The following is a 20,052-nucleotide window of genomic DNA, read 5'->3' as shown; positions in this document are numbered from 1 at the left end:
ACTACTGAGAGTTTGAAACAAAGTGTTTGTGCTTCATCAGTCTTGATAACGGCTTTAAACCAAAAAGACATATTTTAAGGTCTATGCAGTCCTGGGTGGATGAAAATCAGTGTGAGGGCTCCATATAGGTCATTTAGCAGACGCTCTTATCCAGAGCGACTTACAGTGAACTAACTACAGGGACAGTCTCCCTGGAGCAACTCAGGGTTAAGTACCTTGCTCAGGGGTACAATGGTGGCAGCCTGGTATTGAATTGTTCTGTTTGGAAGGTGTACCACTAGACCACTAGGTTATAACCACCATACATAATGCAGCTTAAACTACAAGCCTTGATTTGTAAAAACAGGCGACTTGCTGTCTTTTAGCCAGATTTTCACAGGAGCACTTGACGGTTGAAAGTTCCTAGGATAGAGAGCAGGGAATTAAATAAAGGAGACCTTGTTGCTTTTTTAAGTTTCTAAAGCCCTGAGTGGAGAAAAAACTAGATTAGTTGTAGCTTGTTGGAAACACAACCCAGATGGCCTCCGGGTCGCCCCTAAGATAACAAAGTTTGAACTGTAGTCTCTGGGCCAAGCCAATGTGGTAAACACACTTATAAAAGCACAAAAGATCTACAAAACTTCTTTCATAAACTGAATCCTGCTTGAAAATGTAATCAATGTTTTAGTTTTGCATTCATTAACCTTAGTCAGAAGAGACACTGTGGAGCTTTTCTAAGCTCTCAGTAATTCTGGTTTTGCTTCCTGAAACTAAATGAGCAACAAAACCAAAACTGTGCTACGGGAACTTGCTAGAACTATGATTGAACTTTGGCATCATCAAAATGCCTTGGAAACTAGCAGACCCTTTCATATTTCAACGGCACTAGACTTTCTAGACAGATGCCTTGGCGTGAATCGAGATTAAAACATTTTCCAGCCTCTCTGCAAGGATAGTTTTTTAAAGGAAGTACCACTTGAACTTAGCCGAACACATGCAAGTGAAATAGTTACGACAAATACATTTCTCGGCACTATTTTAATCCAACATGACATGGCCAATCGCGTCAAATCTTTTCAAGTTACCAACTTTTACTCCTGACATTTTTGGAATTTTCTTACATGCAGTTGTGGTAGCAATCGTTGTTGTCCTGGCCACTGGGTAAATAAAGAGAGGATACATCAGATAATTGGATATAGCCTCTATCAACAACTCTCTCTATCAATAACTACAGTAATTAGACAGAAATACAGAAATAATTGACGGGAAAATAGATTTTCCTCTTCTGAGATAAGCTTCAATAAACAAATCAATGCAAATGGTTTCACACAGAGCCGCGCTTGGAACTCAGAAATGCTGATTTTATGATCCTGAAAGGCAGATGTGATGGGACTGGTCTGTTATTCTCAGCAGACAGTGGCACCTCTGTGAAGACGGTTAGTAAGGTCACATCAGTGTAACCAAGAGGGTTTTAATTTATAAAATTACACCCATCTCTTTCTCTTTTGTCGCGTTTCGTATTGATTAGATGATACAAATACTAAAACTGCCTGAATCAGAAACACAGCAAACATCAACAGTCTAATGTCACTTACATGTGGTCTCTATAACAGAGACGGTGTCACTCTCGGATTCATCTTTGAATACAGCCGTCAACATAGCTTCGTACTCAGTCGATGCACTCAGACCGGTAAGGATGTATCTGTTATCACTTCCACTTAAGACCACCTACAGAAGAGAACCACACACACACACAAGTTTTAGTCTCAGATTACATTTGATTCCCAAAAAAAACACCCTCAAATATGTTGGCTGATCATTTGAATAACGTAAACCATGTGCTCCAGCTGTTTTAAAAGCTATTTTCAACAGTTCATTTTGGTCAAAACATTATGTAACACAGTTGTCAGTTAATCTTCATGTCACACTTTCATCCAGAGTTTGAATTTGAGTTTTGACCAATGATAATCTTGAGAGTACAGCTCTTTGTATTACCAACTGAACTTAATTAGGCATTAGAGACAAAAGTATAAAAATAAGCTAAACTTAACAAGTGCTTCCCATTTTTAATGTTTAATCATGTTGTATTTCACAATGTGCTGTTAACATTCACATTAGGACACCTTGTGTTTTGCACTATTATTTGTTGTTCCTACATTTGATAGAAGAAAATAAACGAGAGTTTCATAAGTTACCCTCAAGATGTGATAAAAGTTTGGGCAATAACCAAGAGTCTGACAAGATTATTTATACTCTCAGTACAATACCAGGCTTTCAAAACCAAGGTCAACACTGAGTTTTAGTAGATAGAGAAAGCTCCTAAACACATAAAATAGCAAATCGCCTCAGTGCTCGTAATATCCGGTGAAGAAAACAGTGGGATGTATTGTATTGTACTTGTATGTGGACATCGTGATACAGTGTTAGATAAATTATAAATGGTAGACATTGATTTAATCATCATTTAAATGTACTTAATAAACTCTTTGTTATGTTAAACAAAAACAACATTTAAATAAGGCCATTGTAGGATTTACAAAGATGATCATCACAATATACGAGTTATCAGAAATGTGTGGTGTCATACAACAGCGTAACCAGTTGGATCAGCTAATGCTGCGGGAGTCTAAACGGCCATTTGTCCAACACAAAGATTAGTCAGACCCCGAGGTAAACACAAAGAGGTCATCAAAAGTACAGATTGCTTCCATGGAGAGCAACATGAAAATTGGAATTTACTGTAGATGACTAAATAACCACATTATGTGCAGGAATTATTTTCTTTACAGAGCCCTTTGAGGCAGTTACATGCAAATCTCAGCAGTGGGACTGGCCATTTGTACTTTCCCAGGAGCAAGTGGATCTTTAGTGATTCATTCTCTCGCTTTTCTTTTTACATTTCCTTGCATTTAATGAGAGTTATTTCCATATTTTACAGCAATGCCCTCAGTGGTATTTGCCTGACTAAAGACTGGAGTCAAACAGATGTTTTATTGATTAACAAACAGTACAAACATTTGCTTTGAAAAAGGGGTCAGGATTCTAGTAAAACAAATGAATACTAAGAAAACAACATAATCAACAATGATATAATTTACTCTGATGGAGCTCTATCTTATCATACATTCTTAATCTGGGTAATCTTTCACTATGTCTCTGTTGTTTGACTCTATTATGTTTAATCTCCTCTCACTTATAACAATACAGAGCGTGTGCGCGCGTGTGTGTGTGTGCGTGCGTGCGAGCGTTAGTATGTGGGTGAGAGACAGAGAAAAGCTGCGAAAATCCCTTTCTCTATGCTGGCAGAATTACCAGCCCACCTCTTCAACTCCCCAGAGTGTTATTTCCAGCTCTGATGACTCTCAGCAAAACACACAAATACAGACACACTCGAGCAACATGCACACACAAATATGCACACTCTGTTACAGACCTAAGGGCTCTATCGCTGCCGCCCAGTTGGCTCTAAACCCTTGATCATGGTAATAAAACATCCAAGCCATTAATTTCTAGATTTACTCAGCCTTTATTTATACTCAACCATGCCAACTACCAGTACCACAATTAGGCTTACTATATATGCAAGCCTATATATATTGGCTCCCCTTTATCTGAGGACATGGAGTGCAGCCACTTCTTCCTCTGGACAGCGAGATAATTAGTGGACCCCTGACTACATAAAATAATCTAAATCCATGCAGGTTATTTATCTTTGGATGCTAAATCAGAAATTGGTGTTTATCTGTCGGATTGACAAAGTGAAAGCACATGTTTGTGGTTCGCTCATAGCTGTGCCAAGGACTCAGAGTGTCATGCCTGTGATGTTGTCAACATGACCAAGATTATCTTCACTGTCAAACTTTACTTCTTGTGGGTGAAAGAACATCTTCAAACAAACTGTCTAAAACAGACACGTTCCCATACAGTATTTTACTGATACTGACCTCCTTTGTATCGCCACCTGTGAACGGTGCCCAGGAGAGTCTGTAGAGGACGATGTCACTAGCTGAGTGATCCCAGCTGACCTGGAAGCTGTCTGTGCCAACATCGTTGGAACGTAGATCCAAAGGACCAGGAACTGGAGCTGAGAGGCAAAAAGAAAGTGCTCATTTCTTTTTTGTTTTACCTTAATTGTCATTTGCAAACCATTTCTAATAATGTTCTGGTTTTCCCGTTAGTTTTTGTGATATTTCCAGTGTTCTGCTCTAGCTTTTCCTCATGATGCCTCCCTCTTAGCAGCACACGCCCTGCATTACTGGGCAATAGGGAGAGAGAGAGCTGACCAAAGGAAGCTTGGCTGGCACTGCACCTGCATTGCTTGATGCAACTTCCATGGAAATGTTTGCATGAAACATTTACTGCTACGGTGTAACCACACTAATCATAATTGTTTTAAATCCTAATACAAACATTAGTTTTAATTGAATATTTGTTTCCCCAATTGCCTACAGCTGCAATGAACTGAACATCTACCAACCCAAAGTGATACGACTATGCAGAAGTAGTATGTTAAAAGTCTAAATTGTTGATTCAGCAGTTATCTTAACCTACAACAACACTTTTGGAGTGCACTCTTATCATGTCCCAAAACTCCACTCAAAAACCTTAAAAGTGCTTGAAAGTTCATGAAGCTCCCTTTGTTATACCCGGTTCATTGAGCAAATGATAAATAAAAATCAACATGTCCCTTTAGAGTGAGAAGTTAAATAGTTGCTTGCCAGAAATACATTTCTTTCTGCTGACTCAGCACTGGAGCCCAACTGTTTGTTGCTTAAAGTGATATTCCTACAAATCGATATCTGTTAGCGTGACGGAATAGTAAGGGACAGCAAAATGACCTTTTAATGCGACTGGGCTATTATGCCGAGGTTTAAATGAGATGGGCAGACTGCCAAAATAGCAGAAAGACAAGTAGGGTGATAAAATTCAACCCTGTTTGGCACCACAAGAGATATGGTTTGCCTTCTAAAAGGTATTAGTACAACTATTTCCAGGAAATTGAGACAAAATTGTCCTCAGTAGAGATAGGAAAATGTCAAAACACCAATGTGGAAGACAAATTTGACGACGATAATAATAAAAGAAAATTAACAAATGTACTTGATCATTAATTATCACTGGCGCCAACATTGGTTATCTACATTTCCCGTATTCGAATGCAGCATTTGCAATGAGTCCCAAAAACGGACTCTAAATAACTAACTAACTAACATCAGTATCTTTTAATGTATCCAGTAAAAAAGCGACTTACTGGTAGTGAACCCGTCTGTGAGCGGCTCTGATTGGCCCTCATCGTACAGGGCAAAGATGGCCACTGAGTACTCCATCAGAGACGTCAACTCACTGAGGTCATAAGAGTTCACTGGACCCACCTCCACCTGCACAACACACAGAGACACATGGCATAACCACACAGAAACCCACAGTTTTGCTTATACAAATTATAATAGTTGAAGCAGTCAGCTAAAAAGGCCACAAATTGAATAAAAAGTGTTATTTGTAAAGATTTGTTCTAGTTATTGTTGTTTACAGTAACTCCTAGGCAACCTTTAACAGTACGTGCAAGTTTTAGGAAGTTATCTAACTTGATAAGGCTGTCCTCGACTAAAGAAATTCTTATTTGACCAACATACGATTTTGTCAACTAATTGATTAGTTGACTGAATGGACTAATCGATCATGCAAAAGCAACACTTTAATTATTCTGTTTAACAGAGATGTGCTCATAAGTTTCTTTAAAATATTCAGCATGAAAAGTGCATAAAGAAATGACAGCGACTGAGACCAAAGTGACCAGTTAGTCGACTAATCAACTAAGAGAGGGCAGCCCCACAATTTATGCTTAAGCACATGCACATTCACACACAGAAGTACAGTAACATAAAAGTTTGGTGTCAGCACTATTCCTTACTGTGGATATTGCAATATTTGTATATTTTCTAAGCTGATTTATATCAGTGCTCAATATTCTTTCTAGTCTGACCTTTTCACACTCAAGGACAAGGACGATCCCTACAATTAATCTCCTCTTTGTTCGGTCCTTCCTTTTTCTTTTTTCACTTCATCTCTTCTCATCATGACACATAAACAAATGCGGTCAAATATAATCACATCCAACAATGACGTCTTAAACACAAAATCATGGAGTCGCGCTTGTCACACACACCTCCTCCGTGATTAGTCCATCTGTCTTGACCCACATGATGCGGTAACCTTTAACTCCTCTGGGCACGGGCTCCCACCTGATGTGGGCGGAGTTGTGAGTGATGTCAGAGAACTGGAGGTTGCTGGGAGGTCTCAGTGGTACTGGGAGAGGGAGAGAGAGCAAGTGTTTGATGTGTGTTTGTATGCTCTTGCACTTTTAGCTTTTTGACAACCGTTTCTCTGGTTCTCTGATCCTTACATCTCCAAAGGGCTGTTTGAGGGTTAAGATTTGTTTTTATAGTTAAGATTACAATTAAATTGAGGTGAAGGTTAGGGTTAAGGTTCAGAATGAGAACAGAAGTTAAACATTGTAAGTGTGTGCATGTGCTTTACTCACAAGTAGTTTTTTGGATTGTAATAGGGTCACTGGCCTCCTCCCCATACATGGCATAAACAGTGACAGTGTATTCAGTGAGAGGGGTCAACCCAACCAGCTCTAGCTCTGTTACTGCCTCCGATACCTTTACCTGGGGACAAAGACGCACAAAAGCGCACATTTTAGTATTTAAAAAGACTCAGCTGCCAAGTTTCTGTTGAAAACTACAAATTGAAACAGTGTCTATCGATTCAGTGTATCTTTTTTTTTCTCTTTTTCTGTCTGTTTCTTTCTTTCACTACCTCCTTCTCGTGCAAGTCTCCATCGTCTATAAGCGGTGCATACAGCAGCATGTAGCCAGAAACTCCATCCACACTGTCCCATCTTGCTTTCATGGTGCTGCGAGTCACGTCAGACAGCTGGAGGACTGTCACTGTGGGAAGGGCCACTACACACACGCACACACATGCACACACACGCACACGCACACACACACACACAGCACAGCACAGTTCAATTAAGGAGGAATCATACTACTAAACCAAGTCTTTTCAGTTGGTCTTGAATAAAAAACCCTTGTATTGTCTTTCTGTATCATGAGGGCATTGTTTTTTTCCGTATGTCTGGCTTCTATGGCTGTCAAACTGTAAGCCACTAGTATGAAATTGTGATCTCAGATGATGATGCATTGGTGTGAGATTTTGTTCATTTCTGTGCGTGTGTGTTTATGCGTTAAAATAAACGTACCAGTTGTTTCCGATCCTCTGAGAGCTTCACTTGCCTCGTTTGCGTACACAGCAAACACAGCCAGCTGGTACTCAGTGACAGAGTTGAGATGCTGTAACACCGCTGAAGTCTCACTACCTTCCACTACCGCCTAGGGTCCAGGAAACGTGAGTGGGGGGAGGGAGAAGGGGTGTGAAAAAGGGAGGGATAGGGACAGAAAAGAGGGATGGGGTGCGGAAATGGATGGGAGGAGGGGGACAAAGAATGGCAGGGAAAATGGAAAGAGGGGCGATAAATGCGGGAAGATGAAAATGACAAATGGAGGGGAGGAAAGTGAGAGTAAAGGAGGGGAAACACAATCGATTTATTGAGAGGGATTAAGCACAAACTTCTAAAGCAAAACAATATTTTTCATTCTGATCTGTATGGATGACAGTTGTTTTAAAGATTAGGTCCGGGCTGAGCCAGCTGGAAAGGTCTCCTCATATGTCGCTCCAGAACATCTGGTCCCCGTAAACCCAGCTAAGCAAAAGATTTAATGGTTTCTTTGGTCAAATGTTTTTGGAAAATTCAAGCAGGTGCCTCTATCAGTATTATTTCTAGTGAGCCTTCTTCACCTGCACTGGTGTTCAGGGGAGTTGTTAATGGAGGCATGAGAGCAACGAGAATGGATGAATGATGCCGCCACCAGCGTCTCAGGGAAAAACTGAGCTCAATCTATACACTTGCCTGAAGACCCCAGATACAGCAACTCCCAATGGTGTAGTAAATATGATTTTTTTAGAACTTGCTTTTGCTTCTGAACGTGTCTATTATCAGATAGCAGAGAACTGCAATGTGTAATTGCAATGATTTCATTAATTTTATGTAGTGATACATTTGTTTTAGTGATTGTTTACTTCCTTAGCTTCCTATTTAAACTAAAAAACAAAGAAAACCTTTAGGACAGTGAAAGACATTACTTACCTCCTGTGGTTCTCCTCCGCTAGCAGAGTAATAAACCACTCTGTACTTCTCTACGTTTCCGGGGGCGTGGCTCCATGAAACCCTAAAGCTTCGTGCTGTGACTTCTGATGTCAGCAGCTCGAGCGGCGCTCCTGTTATCTCTGGTATGTGTTCTGAAGAAATAAAAGGAGAGGAAATGTGAAGGATAACAAAACAGATTGCCTCCAATTATATTACATACAATTACTTCCAGTGAGGAACTTTTAAGTAGAAAAATCTCACATGCATTGAAAATCATCATTGAAGAGAATAGATGATGTTGAGATATTATCAAAACACATTAGACAGGACTCCTAATGTCCATTTAAAGACATCCTTTTTCTTGGTTTTCCATCCTGCATCTTTATTTCCATTGAAAATTAAAAATTATTTGAAGAAAGAGTGAGAACGTGGAGCAGGATGGAGAAAGAGGAGGGTATTTCCTAAAACAATCAACATTTTTTAGCAGTTATATCACACCATATTCCCCTTCAGAGAAACTTCGCATTAAGTATCACAAATATGAATAAATCCCATTCCACGACTGCAGCTGCCATTAGGGCTTGTCATTTCAATGTGGCATTTTATAATCGAGTCAGGCAAGGATACATTAGCGAAGAGCCAAAGTGATTATATATGCAAATAGTTGACTTCGCTGCTAAAAAACCTGCCTTACCTTAACTTAATTTGCCTCGTATAATCAGAAGAGATGTAAGTGCTATGGCGTGCCCTTACTCTTATCATAATAAGTATCTGCACAAAAATGTGTGAAGTTGAGAAAGGAGCTGGAGTTTGAACTTCTCTGACTGACAACTATTTCTGCCACTTTTAATGTGAACAACCTAGTGCAACAATATGAAAGCCTTCCAGGAGAGTCTGAAAATGTGCGCCTTTTCTTCCTGTATCATATTTCGTCTCCCCCCTCTCTATGACAGCTGGATTTTTACTCTGCCTTCTATTGTGGCACTTTGATTTCCGACATGGTCGATCAACACGTCTTAAGAATCACTACTTTTCGAGTATCACCCAGCCCTTACTCTGTTTGATGTCCTTGTCTTGCTGCTCCACTTGTTCACACACAGTCTTGGTCAGACCCTCTACGATAGAGCTCATGACGTTGAAGTCGGCCACGTTGTAGACGTGAGAGTCGTCCGGCTCTGAGGCGATGGAGTGAAGCTCATTCTCATCAGCATTCTTAACACCTGGTAAAGGAAGGTCAAACATATGATTTTTAGCATTATATTTAGAGACAACAGCCGTATTAGAAGTGTATGTGTCAGCCTTAACAACTATTCTACATATAAAAGCACTATAGCACAGTGCAATCTGTTCAAAGAAACAGCCGTGACAAGATTTAAAGAGACAGGAAGTGATTTCTAACTAATTTATGCACAGATGTGACTCTCCCTAAGACTTATTGGCTTTGTGCGTGTGTGTTTGTCTCCTCCCTCACCAATAGCAAACAGCTCAACCCCAGCATTTCGCAGGCTCTCTGCAGGAGGTATGACATCGTCCTGGGACTTCCCGTCTGTGATGAGGATCCCAATCTTGGGTATACCCTCCCGTGAGCCAGACTCAGGCTTGAAGCAGTTCTCCAAGACATAGGTCAACGCAAGGCCTGGAAAGAGAAGGAGGGAGACAGAGAAGAAGGATGAATGAGGAAGACAGAGGCAGAGGGACCAGTGTGGATGGAAGGAGAAAGTCAGACAGAAGGAGGAAAGCCATTTAAGAGTGAAAAGGAAAGGTGCAGGGGGAGCAAGAGCAAAGACAAAAGAAGAAAGGGAAATAGAAAAACACTGGCTTGGAAATTCTTAACAAACTAAACCAGTATTAACAGCAACACAAACTGATAGTATGAGTGAAATCCAGCACCTGTGAGAGTGTTTCCTCCTTTGTATGGCAGGTTCTTAACGGCATCAATGACGGCATCTTTCGTGAAGAAAGCATTTAGATGCCACTCTATCCTGGGATCACCACTGTACTGAGCCAGACCTACATTCACACACACAGACATTGAATGTACACCTTATATTACAACCTGCCATTAGCTCCTTTAAAGTAGATATGCAAACTGATTATTATTGAATTTCTTTAATGAACAAATACAGTATGAGGATGTATATGACTAAAGCTAAAAACCATTGACACAAACATCAGAAGACCATATTGGTCCCATGGTGTACCCATCTGATCAAGAGGGAAAGTAGCAGGGACCCACCTATCCTTGTTTTATCGATGCCAACATCAAAGGCATTGACCAGATTTTCCAAAAACATGCGGACCAGCCGGAAGTTGAGTCGACCAATACTCCAGGAGCCGTCCACCAGGATTATGATGTCTGCAATGGCCTCAGTGTGGCACACAAACTGATCAACTGCAAGTAGGAGAGAAGACACACTGACATGAGGCAAACAACCAGAATAACCGGACTAATGAGTAATTGATTAATTAAAACTCAGAAAACACAATAAATGCACACCTCGAGTCTGCAGGTTTCAGGTAGTCTTTATTGAACAAAACAAATACTGTAAACCAAATAGCCAGAAACAGAACTCAGGAAATTAGAAAGCATGTAAAAGAGACACCAGTTCCTTTACAATGACACAGATACAAAACCACAATCTGAACCTTAGTCAACCGCAATCTTGAGAGCCTCCTTTGAACTCTGTGGTGTTTTCCTCCCAGGATCTGACCTACACCCCTCTTATTGTAATTAATCTTTAAAGAAGTTGATGGAAACTAACTCACCTTTCATTGAAAATACATTTTTAAAAAGGGAAATCTACACCTAAAACCTTCCACCTGGAATATTGATAGATACAAGTCATTATTAGTGGAAAGAGACAAACACATACACACACACTCATTTATCATAATTCCATAATTGCTTGTTTGTTTACTTAGTACGATATCCTACAAATGAATACACTCAAAGTTGCACCATTAATCCATCATCTGTCTACAAAAGTAATAGTGAACAATCCAGAACATGCTGATCAGGTTGGACATTTGTGTCTTAACGGAGAAAGACGATTAAAGAGTGCCGAGTATAAGAAATGAGAATTATTACTCTGCATTTTTGCTCACTAGAGTATGTTTAAAATATTAAGACAAAGATTTGAGTGGAGTGATACCATATGAATGAATGCAGAAAGTTCAACTGCTGCTAGTTATTTTCACCAAAATCAATACAAACTGAACACAAAAAGGACTTTTTTATATCTCCATTAGGACCTCGGCGTAAAAGGCTCAATTTCTCACTATGCTCTGACAGCAGATGTTAGTCTTGTGGCTCAGGTGCATACTGGGTAATTGCAATGTCCTGGGTGAGTCTCAAGACCTTTGTTTCGATTGTGTTTCCCTTGTGTTCTCCTCTTAGTACACTGTCAACTATCAACTGTAAAATAATCCTCAATATAATAAGTAACGCTGCTATTTGGTGGCAAAATGAAACATTTCCTTCCTAGTCTTATGGATATTTTATGGGTCACAAATTCACAGTAGCAGGAATGACTCTGAAGTGAACAACAGCACATTAGAGGGAACATAGAAACAGCTGAGACTTACTGTATTTTGGCAAGCAATCTTTTTTATTTTATTTTTTACTAACAAACGTATGTGACATGTACTGTACCACATGTGCGATCATGTCACTATTTATTCATTACTATTTTAAGATTGAAATCTATATAAAAGGCACATTGTGTAACGTTAAGCCACGCAGGAATTCATTTCAAGAAGTGATTTTCCAGACAGAGCCTTCTGTCTGGTGCCTGCGTCTGTCTGACTGTTTGAACCATCCATCTGCTGCAGACGGCAGACGGAGGAGAGAAGAGTAGACAGCAAGGTCAAGAGATAGCTGATGACAATCTTTGATTTGCAAATGCACAGCATAAAAGACTAAGGTGCTATTATAAAATACTCTTTGGGTAATGATTTGAAAAAGGCAAGCCAAAAAGATTATGAATATATCCTTCAGAGTTCAGGTCCACTCTTTTTAAAACAACCTACTGTATATGATGCCCATTAAAGTGGTCGAAACTGGAAAACAAAATAATTTACTATCCATTTGAAGTGAGAAGAGAAGTTGTAGCGTAAAGTTTCAGCAAAATGGCAAAAGGCTGAGCGGCCAAAGAGTGAAAAGATGATTCTTTATGACGTTACCTTTCTTACAAAACAAACAATCATGGCCTTTAAAAGTGCTCTAAGGTCAAAGAGAAGAAAGAACCATGACTTACCGCCGGGAAGGCTTCTTTATAAGCGATACACAAAGAATAGCTGAGGAGCTATGATACCAAGGGTTGTTAGTATCTATAGTAACAGCTGTTGACACTTTGGGTAAACAGAGAGGCGAGGAACTTAATGGTTTGAAAGAGTCAGAGAGGGAGAGTGGGGTACTGTGAAAAGCCATCAAGACAGACTAAGGAGATGGTAAACAGAGGATTAGAGGGTCGTAGTTAGAGCTAATTACAGCTCGCTGGTCATTCCCCAGTCTATTGTTGGCAGAGTGGTGAGAATGTCATTCAACTAAACACAACACCGGTGTTTTACATATGAACCAATAATCAAGGTTGCCCCTCTCCTTCACATTATCCCTGCTGACGTCTGGAAACAGTCAGTTTAGTTGGATATCAAGGGTCGTTTTTCCCAGAAGAAATTCATTCTTTTATAGCTTGAGAAACAACTTCCATAATTGCCAACGGTAGATAATCCTTGTCAGTAAACATGAAACCCTGTGTTATTATTAATGTTATTTCATTCTGCCCAGGTTGTGTGTTTTCATATCAGTGTGTGCTTTACATTTTCATCACAATTTTCCATCTGTCACCTGACAGGACAGATAAATGGAAGTCTCTGCAAAACCTTACAAAATGTAATAAAAACTTTGGTAACCGTGTAGTCGTTCATTTCAAGCAACAGTGGATGTAATGTAAGTTTGTGTAAAGTAAATAAATATATTTCAATATTTTTTTATTAGATAGACACGACAGATAGACTGGAAAGTGGTAGAGAGGGGACAACATGCAGCAAAGAGATTCGAACAGCAGATTTCCTCATGTCCTGTAATTAAACAATTTCACCCATTTGTAGAATATATCTGAATATAATTTGGTAATTAACTGACAATTTTTCAAATAAAATGATCAGTGTTTTTTGAAAATAATCACATCAGAATTACTTGGGTAATCATGTTGCAGATGTCTGTAAAATAGACACATAAAATACAGTTAAGGGAGACTGATAAACACACAAGGGTGTTTCCCTCCCAACAATGTCAGCGAGAAGTATCTAACTACTGTAGTTGCTATTGAATCTTCTCTCCCCTGCTCGCTGTCTGAGTGCCAGACAATAGCAGGCTTGTCAAAGGTCCCTCTGCTCCTTCTAAGCTCCATCTGCCTTTCTTCTACCCCTCCTCATCTCTACCTCGTCCCCCCCTGTTCTCTTCCCGTCTAACGCCTTCGCTGCAGGTCAAAGTGCAGTTACTGGGAAACAGTGGGGAACTGTGTCTGTTTGCACATGAGGGAGAAAAAAGTGTGAAAGGGAGGAAGGGAAGCAAATCAAGCAGGAAGAAAGAAAACTGGTGAGAGAGCAAAATAATGTATTTGGGTTTGATGAAATACTGCAAAAATATTGACCGATTCTGTGGTGAAAAGTCTACGGTTACTCCTGTTCTTCTCTGCCTCTCGACACTCCTCTTTTTCCAATCTGTCCATCTCTGCGGCTTACTAATAAGAGAGAGGCTTTGTTTGGCACATAAATCTTTCTTAAACACTCCACTAACTAAAACAAACTGCCATGGCAGAGCACAGGACATGTCAGTCACTACTATAATGTGTGTGTTCTTGTATTTCTAATCATATGGGGACCAAATGCTCATTTGAGGACAGAAAAGAATCCTATCAAATTCAGTCCTTAATCTATTAAAAGGCCCTTTAATGGTAGAAAAGACACAGTTAAGGTTAGATGTGATGCTGGAATAAAAGGTAAGAGTTAAAGGCATACTTGCCAATGTTTAACTTATTTGCACATGGTGTATTAGTCATGGGATGACATATCTGTAGCTGAGTAATTTGAAAAACCTCTGTATCTGTATTACATTTAACAACCTTTTTAGTTACACGGTTGGTTTCTAACGTCACGGATGGCAGAGATAATACTGGAGTAGAGCTTGGCTAGTTTTCTTCTGGCTGATGGAGAGCGTAATTACACCGCTAAAACCCTCTTTTCAACGAAAATGACTTCTTGTCAAACACAACAGAAACTTTCCTACCATGTAACAGCGGGTTTCACCATGGAAATGAAACTAAACAAAGAGTACATGCTTGAAAACCAACTTTCTTTGTCTTAATTTGAAAATCAAGCAAGAAAACGGCGCTAATGAGCGCGAGAGTGTATTGAGTAGGGATGTTAATAATGAACCGTTCAACCGTTAACGGTAATGTTGACCAGTTCAGCAGTTAAAATAAATATTAAATAAAAAATGTGAAAGCCTGAGCAAAATTAAAAGGAGCAGCTTGTCTGGTCGACCTTACAGATCAAATCCACCTTAAATGAGCCGGAGCCGAGTTGTTGCTAGCTTTGGGGCTAACACCCTTCAAATTAATCAGCAGGTGGAATTTGGCCTGGTTCTCGAGTAGTTGTAGCATTTATTCACCGACAAATAAACAGTACACACACTGCACTGCTGTGTTCACAGCTATAACATTACTACTGCTCACCAAGTCACCGTCGCAGATACCTTCTCTCTCTCGACCGGACACTCGCTAATGGAAACGTGACTCTGGGCAGACGCATAGCTGACAGCCTCGCTGTGGAGACGTACTGGGAATGTGGCTGCACGTGTCTACAATACACACAACATCGTGGCTGCCAACTCTCCCGGACGGGTTAACTGGGGAGTCAGAGTTTCCTGTTTTGCACATACACTGCAGCTGGCGATAAATGATGGATTTAATCTGTTTATTCAACGGTTAGCGTTGGGTTTAACAAGGGTTGGCTATCAGTCAGGAACAAAATATCTGCCATCAAGCAAATGTATCTGTGTCCAAAAGTTGTGTTGGTATAGCTTGAAATGTAATAATGTATTGTACGTGGCATAGCTGCTAAGCGTGGATAGTAACCTTAGTAAAGCAATTATGCTCATTATTTTTCAACAGCTGTTACACAAAACATTTTTTTCATTTTCTGGTTGTTTGTAAACATATGCACATGTATGTATATATTCAGTTATGAACAGAAATACTTGTGCATACATAAGAAATGTTCACTTACAACCAGAGAAATGCACACATCCACAACCTTGGCTGAAGGACTTTTTTCACAGCAGGTGTTACGAATAACATTAAGGAACGTTAACACTATTTAAGTATCCCAGTTATCCATAACAATGTGACAATGAGCCATCGATAATTATATTATTTACACCTGTGCTTTACTGTGACAGGTCAGGGTTAGAGAGATGTCATAATATCATCTGTTAAAAAAAAGGCCTATTGAGAACCTCACGCCCAATAAACTGTTCAGGACAGACTTTCTGAGCAAAAACCCAGCAGATTTCTCTATCAATATGAATGGTGCTTAGATGATTTTAATAGGTTCTGGAAAAAGAACAAAAGCATCCAGCCCCTCTTGCAGACCATTACTGTAGCCTACTAGTTTCACTCAAACAGATTTGTGTCTATGTCTCTATATTCACTGATTGTGAATCATGAGGTTGGCTGAACTACATCTGAACCTAATTTGCATAGAAGCAAGTGATTAGAAAAGAAGCTGCCATCACTGAACCTATTTACATGCGAGTACACATTTGGACAAGAACCCACAATAATTGGCATGTGAGCATGTGATTAGACAGACCGTCCACCTGGTGTCCATGAGCGAGTGCACAACCATATTTTACAACCCAGCCCACAGTAGTCCTGCAGTGCTGTGGGAAACAAGAATGTGTCTCAGAGACAATTGAATTAACTTGTGTGGGTGTGGAAAAAAAGGGTATTAAAAATGTGAGTGCAACAATGGAAGCCCCTGTTGGCTGGCTGCAACTTCTAGTAGAGCAAAGACAGACATGCAGCGACAAAGACGAAGAACAGGAGCTACGAGAAAGAGATGATACAGACATAAGAATAAGTTGCAGTTAGCAGTAGTAAAACACACACACACATGTAGGCTACATGTTATCACGAAACCAGATTAATTAAAGCATATTGCTTTGTAATCTTCTACTCCCTGAACACACACATACACACACACACACACACACACACACACACAAACATATGGAAATAGTTGGGAGAGTAATGTATGCGCTATACGCAAACAGATATATACAGAAAACATCTTCAACATATACAAACACTCTTATCTAGTTTAGAAAATGTTTCCACCCGCTCTCTATTCACTCTCTCTTTTCTAATTAACAGTACTTCTTCGCAGCCAGCCTTGATTTATTGCTGACCTCCATTTGGCCAGGGATCAGACAGAGTGTGCTGTCATTTCAATCTCTCTCTAGTTAAGTTTTATTTCCCTCGCCACTGTGATTGTGTTTCAGTGTCTGGAATTAACATTGAGACCATTGACAGGTATGCAGATAGATGGATACTCGCAGCGACAGTACCCCCATTAGTGAGAAGATTTCCTTAATTCTCTTGCAAAGGTTTGATTCCTGAGCTAACCTGCTTTTACAAGAGCACTTCACCTCCAAGATGAGGCAAATCTATTACAAAAATAATTGGCCATTTATTCTCAAATAGTTTAACACAAGTTGATATGTTTGATTCTGATGCATCAATCCACTAAGTATTAAAATACACTTCAGTGAAATGATGAAATGGAAATAATAATATACAGTGGGCAAACTGCCTCTTTTATAGTCACCCCCGTAAAATGTTTTCTCAATATATCATTCCAGGATGAATAGTAAAAAGATCTATTTCTCCTGCCTGCTGTTTATCACGTAGAACCAAATGTTTCAATATAAGCAATTTCCTGTATGTTGTAGAGAAAATGTCCATTTTAAATCAATACAGACTGGTCTTTTCCACCTCATCTGCTCATGTGTAGGTGTGCTTGCTAAGTGCTCTGCCAAACTGAGATGAAAATGTGGATAGCATTTAAAAAGACAGACACAATGAAGTGAAAAACTGAACTTGCAGGCCAGTTTTCCGTATATGTATACTTGACCACATGGGGCCAAAGACAACATTACTTGCAGTTTTATACCACCAGCAGATCATATATTTCTAATCGGTTCTGTACCTGCAAATCTACAGAACATTTAGCTAAAAATTCCAACCAATAAGAAAACCACAGATATCTGAACTCCACAATCTGCTTCCACCCTTCTTGTTGTTTTTATCTGCAGATTTCAAAATGATACAATAGCAGGGCATTTATTATCATCAATTTGGAGTTGCCTGATTACGATATTGTTCCCTTCACTACCAGTCTTTTTACTAAGACAGTCTATACACATCTTAATTAAAAAAAATTCCAAATATGCCAGGGCCGTTAAGAAAGAGCATAGCTCATGCCTTCATGACATTAAGTCTGGATGATTATATTTGAATTCTCAGTCATCATTGCTGATGAAGATCATGTGATATGATCATAAACTCAAATTTAGATACCTAATGGACCTTCAGATTGTGAAACGTGAGATTGTTTTGTGTAATGTTCTAACTATTTCTAACTATTAAGTCAACATGGATAAAAAGTACACATACAAATAGAAATGTAAACATCTAAAATCATTTGTTCATTATGTGATATGAACAAACATCCAGAATAGTTACTAAATGAATCTCAAGGTAAGATTGTTTTTGCCAAAAAAACTGGCATTGGCAAACTTTTTCTAAGAAATAAAAATGTAGCACCTGCAAAAAAAGTACTAACGATCATCTTAATGTCAAAACAACAACTTGAACACAAACCTAGAGAGCCGTTACCCTACAACAGGTTGTTTCTCCCGACAATTGCAGGTGGTACACAAGAGCTTGAAAACCAAGGTTTTCTTTGTTTTCTTTGCTTGTTTATTCAATCAGGAGACAGGCAGTAGATTGATACACCTGTCATCTGCTCAGTGGCCCTCAGAGCAACTCAGACAAACTCAACCACGCACAAACAACATTCATATTCATCTGTGAGACCTGTGGGCTTATGGGAGTCAGAGTGTGTGTGACAGAGAATGTGTATGTTTGTGTAAGTAGTGTGATGCAGTGGCTTTTAAGGTGTAATCCGACAGCTGTTTTTAGGCGATTTGTGTCGTTCCACCAGAGACCTTTCCTTGCTTGGCCTTCTGATCTTTAATCCACTGTCTTATTCTGTTCCACTTCACTGAATGTACAGACGCTCTGCCAGAAGAAACTATATGTATGCTTAAGGCAAAACATGGCCTATAAACTGTCTGTCTCTCACTACCTCTGAGACTGTCGCTCCATCTCTATCTGTTTCTGTTTCCTTGCCTTGCTCTTTTCTTTCTGTTTGTCTTCTAGTCTAATCTCACACACACGCACATACACACAAGCACACGCACACACGCAGGCACACACTTTTGTGGGTTTCTATTTTGAAAGTTGAGTCCCTCTTATCATGTCTGGTTATTTTTTAGCTTCATGCACACATTGTAAGAACTTTAGAGATGGGCGTGGCTCTCAAACCAGGCTTTATTGTGTCACTATTCAATACAATACTGGTTTACTTATTAATCTGCGGGAGGGACAGTTTGCCTGCCAGCCCACCCTCTGTTTCTATTTAGCCTTAGTCATGGACATATATATAGATATATATAATCCTCATCTCAAGGAAAGGTACAGTAACTGTAAGCACATCTGTGGTGGAGTCGGAAAACTGTGTAAAGAGAATTTACTGCAGCTCAACTAGTTATTATGAGTCACTGAAAAATCATGGAGATGTATGCAAAAACAGAGCTATGGTTTGGCATTATTCCACAAACTACAATATTAGTTTTTAAACCACGATCTTATGAGCAATGAATATGCCTCAAAATTTAAATAAATAGGTCAAGGTCTGATGTGCTTTGTTAAACACAAATTGTTAATAATTGGGATCACAAGTAAAACAAAGTAGAGAGATAAACAAAAGTGTAAAAGGGCATGAAGGGGGGATGAAGGAAGAGGGCTAAATCCATGAAGGGGTATAGAGGAGAGAAGGCAACGAGAAATACATGTGTCATAAAAAGTCGGAGGTAGGGCAGAGGTAGAAAATCGTGAAATAATGAAAAGTTATTAAGGGAAAACTTTGGTTCTAAATGTGTCAATTCTAATGACACACATCTAATGTCAAACTAGTTAATGCATTTCTTCGGGTAGGGTCGTCTACCCAATGTAGGTAATGTATGTAATGTTAAACAAAAAATATGATGTTGCATGCACAGTGCTTTTTGCCTCCTTAAAAACACATCGTTTTCAATTTGGCTCGTTTCTGGTTAAACTATATGTGCATTGATGTACCACCATAGTCTATAGTGTAATGTGTAATGATAGGCGGGAGTGATAGTTGAATTCCGAGTGCTTGATGAGAGGACCATGGCGTGTAAATATATGTGATCTCTAATGCTATTTCACATTTACATCCACACGGTGATTATTGTACTGTAAATGCTCTGTATAACCTTGTACAATTTTTGCTGTAAAGCACTTTGGGCTGCAACTCTTGTATGAAAGGTGCTATACAAATAAAGCTTATTATATTATTATTATTATTATTGGACTTGTTTCTGCAAAAAACCTGGTAAAACCAAAGCGGCGTCGCTCATACCACGGCCACAGAATTGTACGGTGTGATATAACTTCTATTTGTGAGCATGAAGAGAGAGAAGACAAGCT

The 20,052-nt window shown here is 39.4% G+C and overlaps 1 protein-coding gene across 1 annotated transcript in view; it reads right to left on the bottom strand.

The window, feature by feature from the left end:
* Window positions 1-20,052, bottom strand: part of col14a1a (collagen, type XIV, alpha 1a) — a 126,159-nt gene that overhangs the window by 81,882 nt on the left and 24,225 nt on the right. The window contains exons 6-17 of the mRNA XM_029452333.1: window positions 10,428-10,583; window positions 10,082-10,201; window positions 9,663-9,827; window positions 9,247-9,411; window positions 8,192-8,343; window positions 7,247-7,376; window positions 6,802-6,947; window positions 6,521-6,650; window positions 6,146-6,285; window positions 5,231-5,357; window positions 3,924-4,063; window positions 1,575-1,707 (exon numbers count right to left, since the gene is read on the bottom strand). Of these exons, the coding sequence (XP_029308193.1) occupies window positions 1,575-1,707; window positions 3,924-4,063; window positions 5,231-5,357; window positions 6,146-6,285; window positions 6,521-6,650; window positions 6,802-6,947; window positions 7,247-7,376; window positions 8,192-8,343; window positions 9,247-9,411; window positions 9,663-9,827; window positions 10,082-10,201; window positions 10,428-10,583 (1,704 nt within the window). The remainder of the gene's footprint in view (window positions 1-1,574; window positions 1,708-3,923; window positions 4,064-5,230; window positions 5,358-6,145; window positions 6,286-6,520; window positions 6,651-6,801; window positions 6,948-7,246; window positions 7,377-8,191; window positions 8,344-9,246; window positions 9,412-9,662; window positions 9,828-10,081; window positions 10,202-10,427; window positions 10,584-20,052) is intronic.

The sequence above is a fragment of the Cottoperca gobio genome, chromosome 16 (assembly GCF_900634415.1).
Source record: "Cottoperca gobio chromosome 16, fCotGob3.1, whole genome shotgun sequence".
Taxonomy (NCBI): Eukaryota; Metazoa; Chordata; class Actinopteri; order Perciformes; family Bovichtidae; genus Cottoperca; species Cottoperca gobio.
Note: the sequence above shows the minus strand (reverse complement) of the source record. Positions and strands in the feature narration are given on the sequence as shown.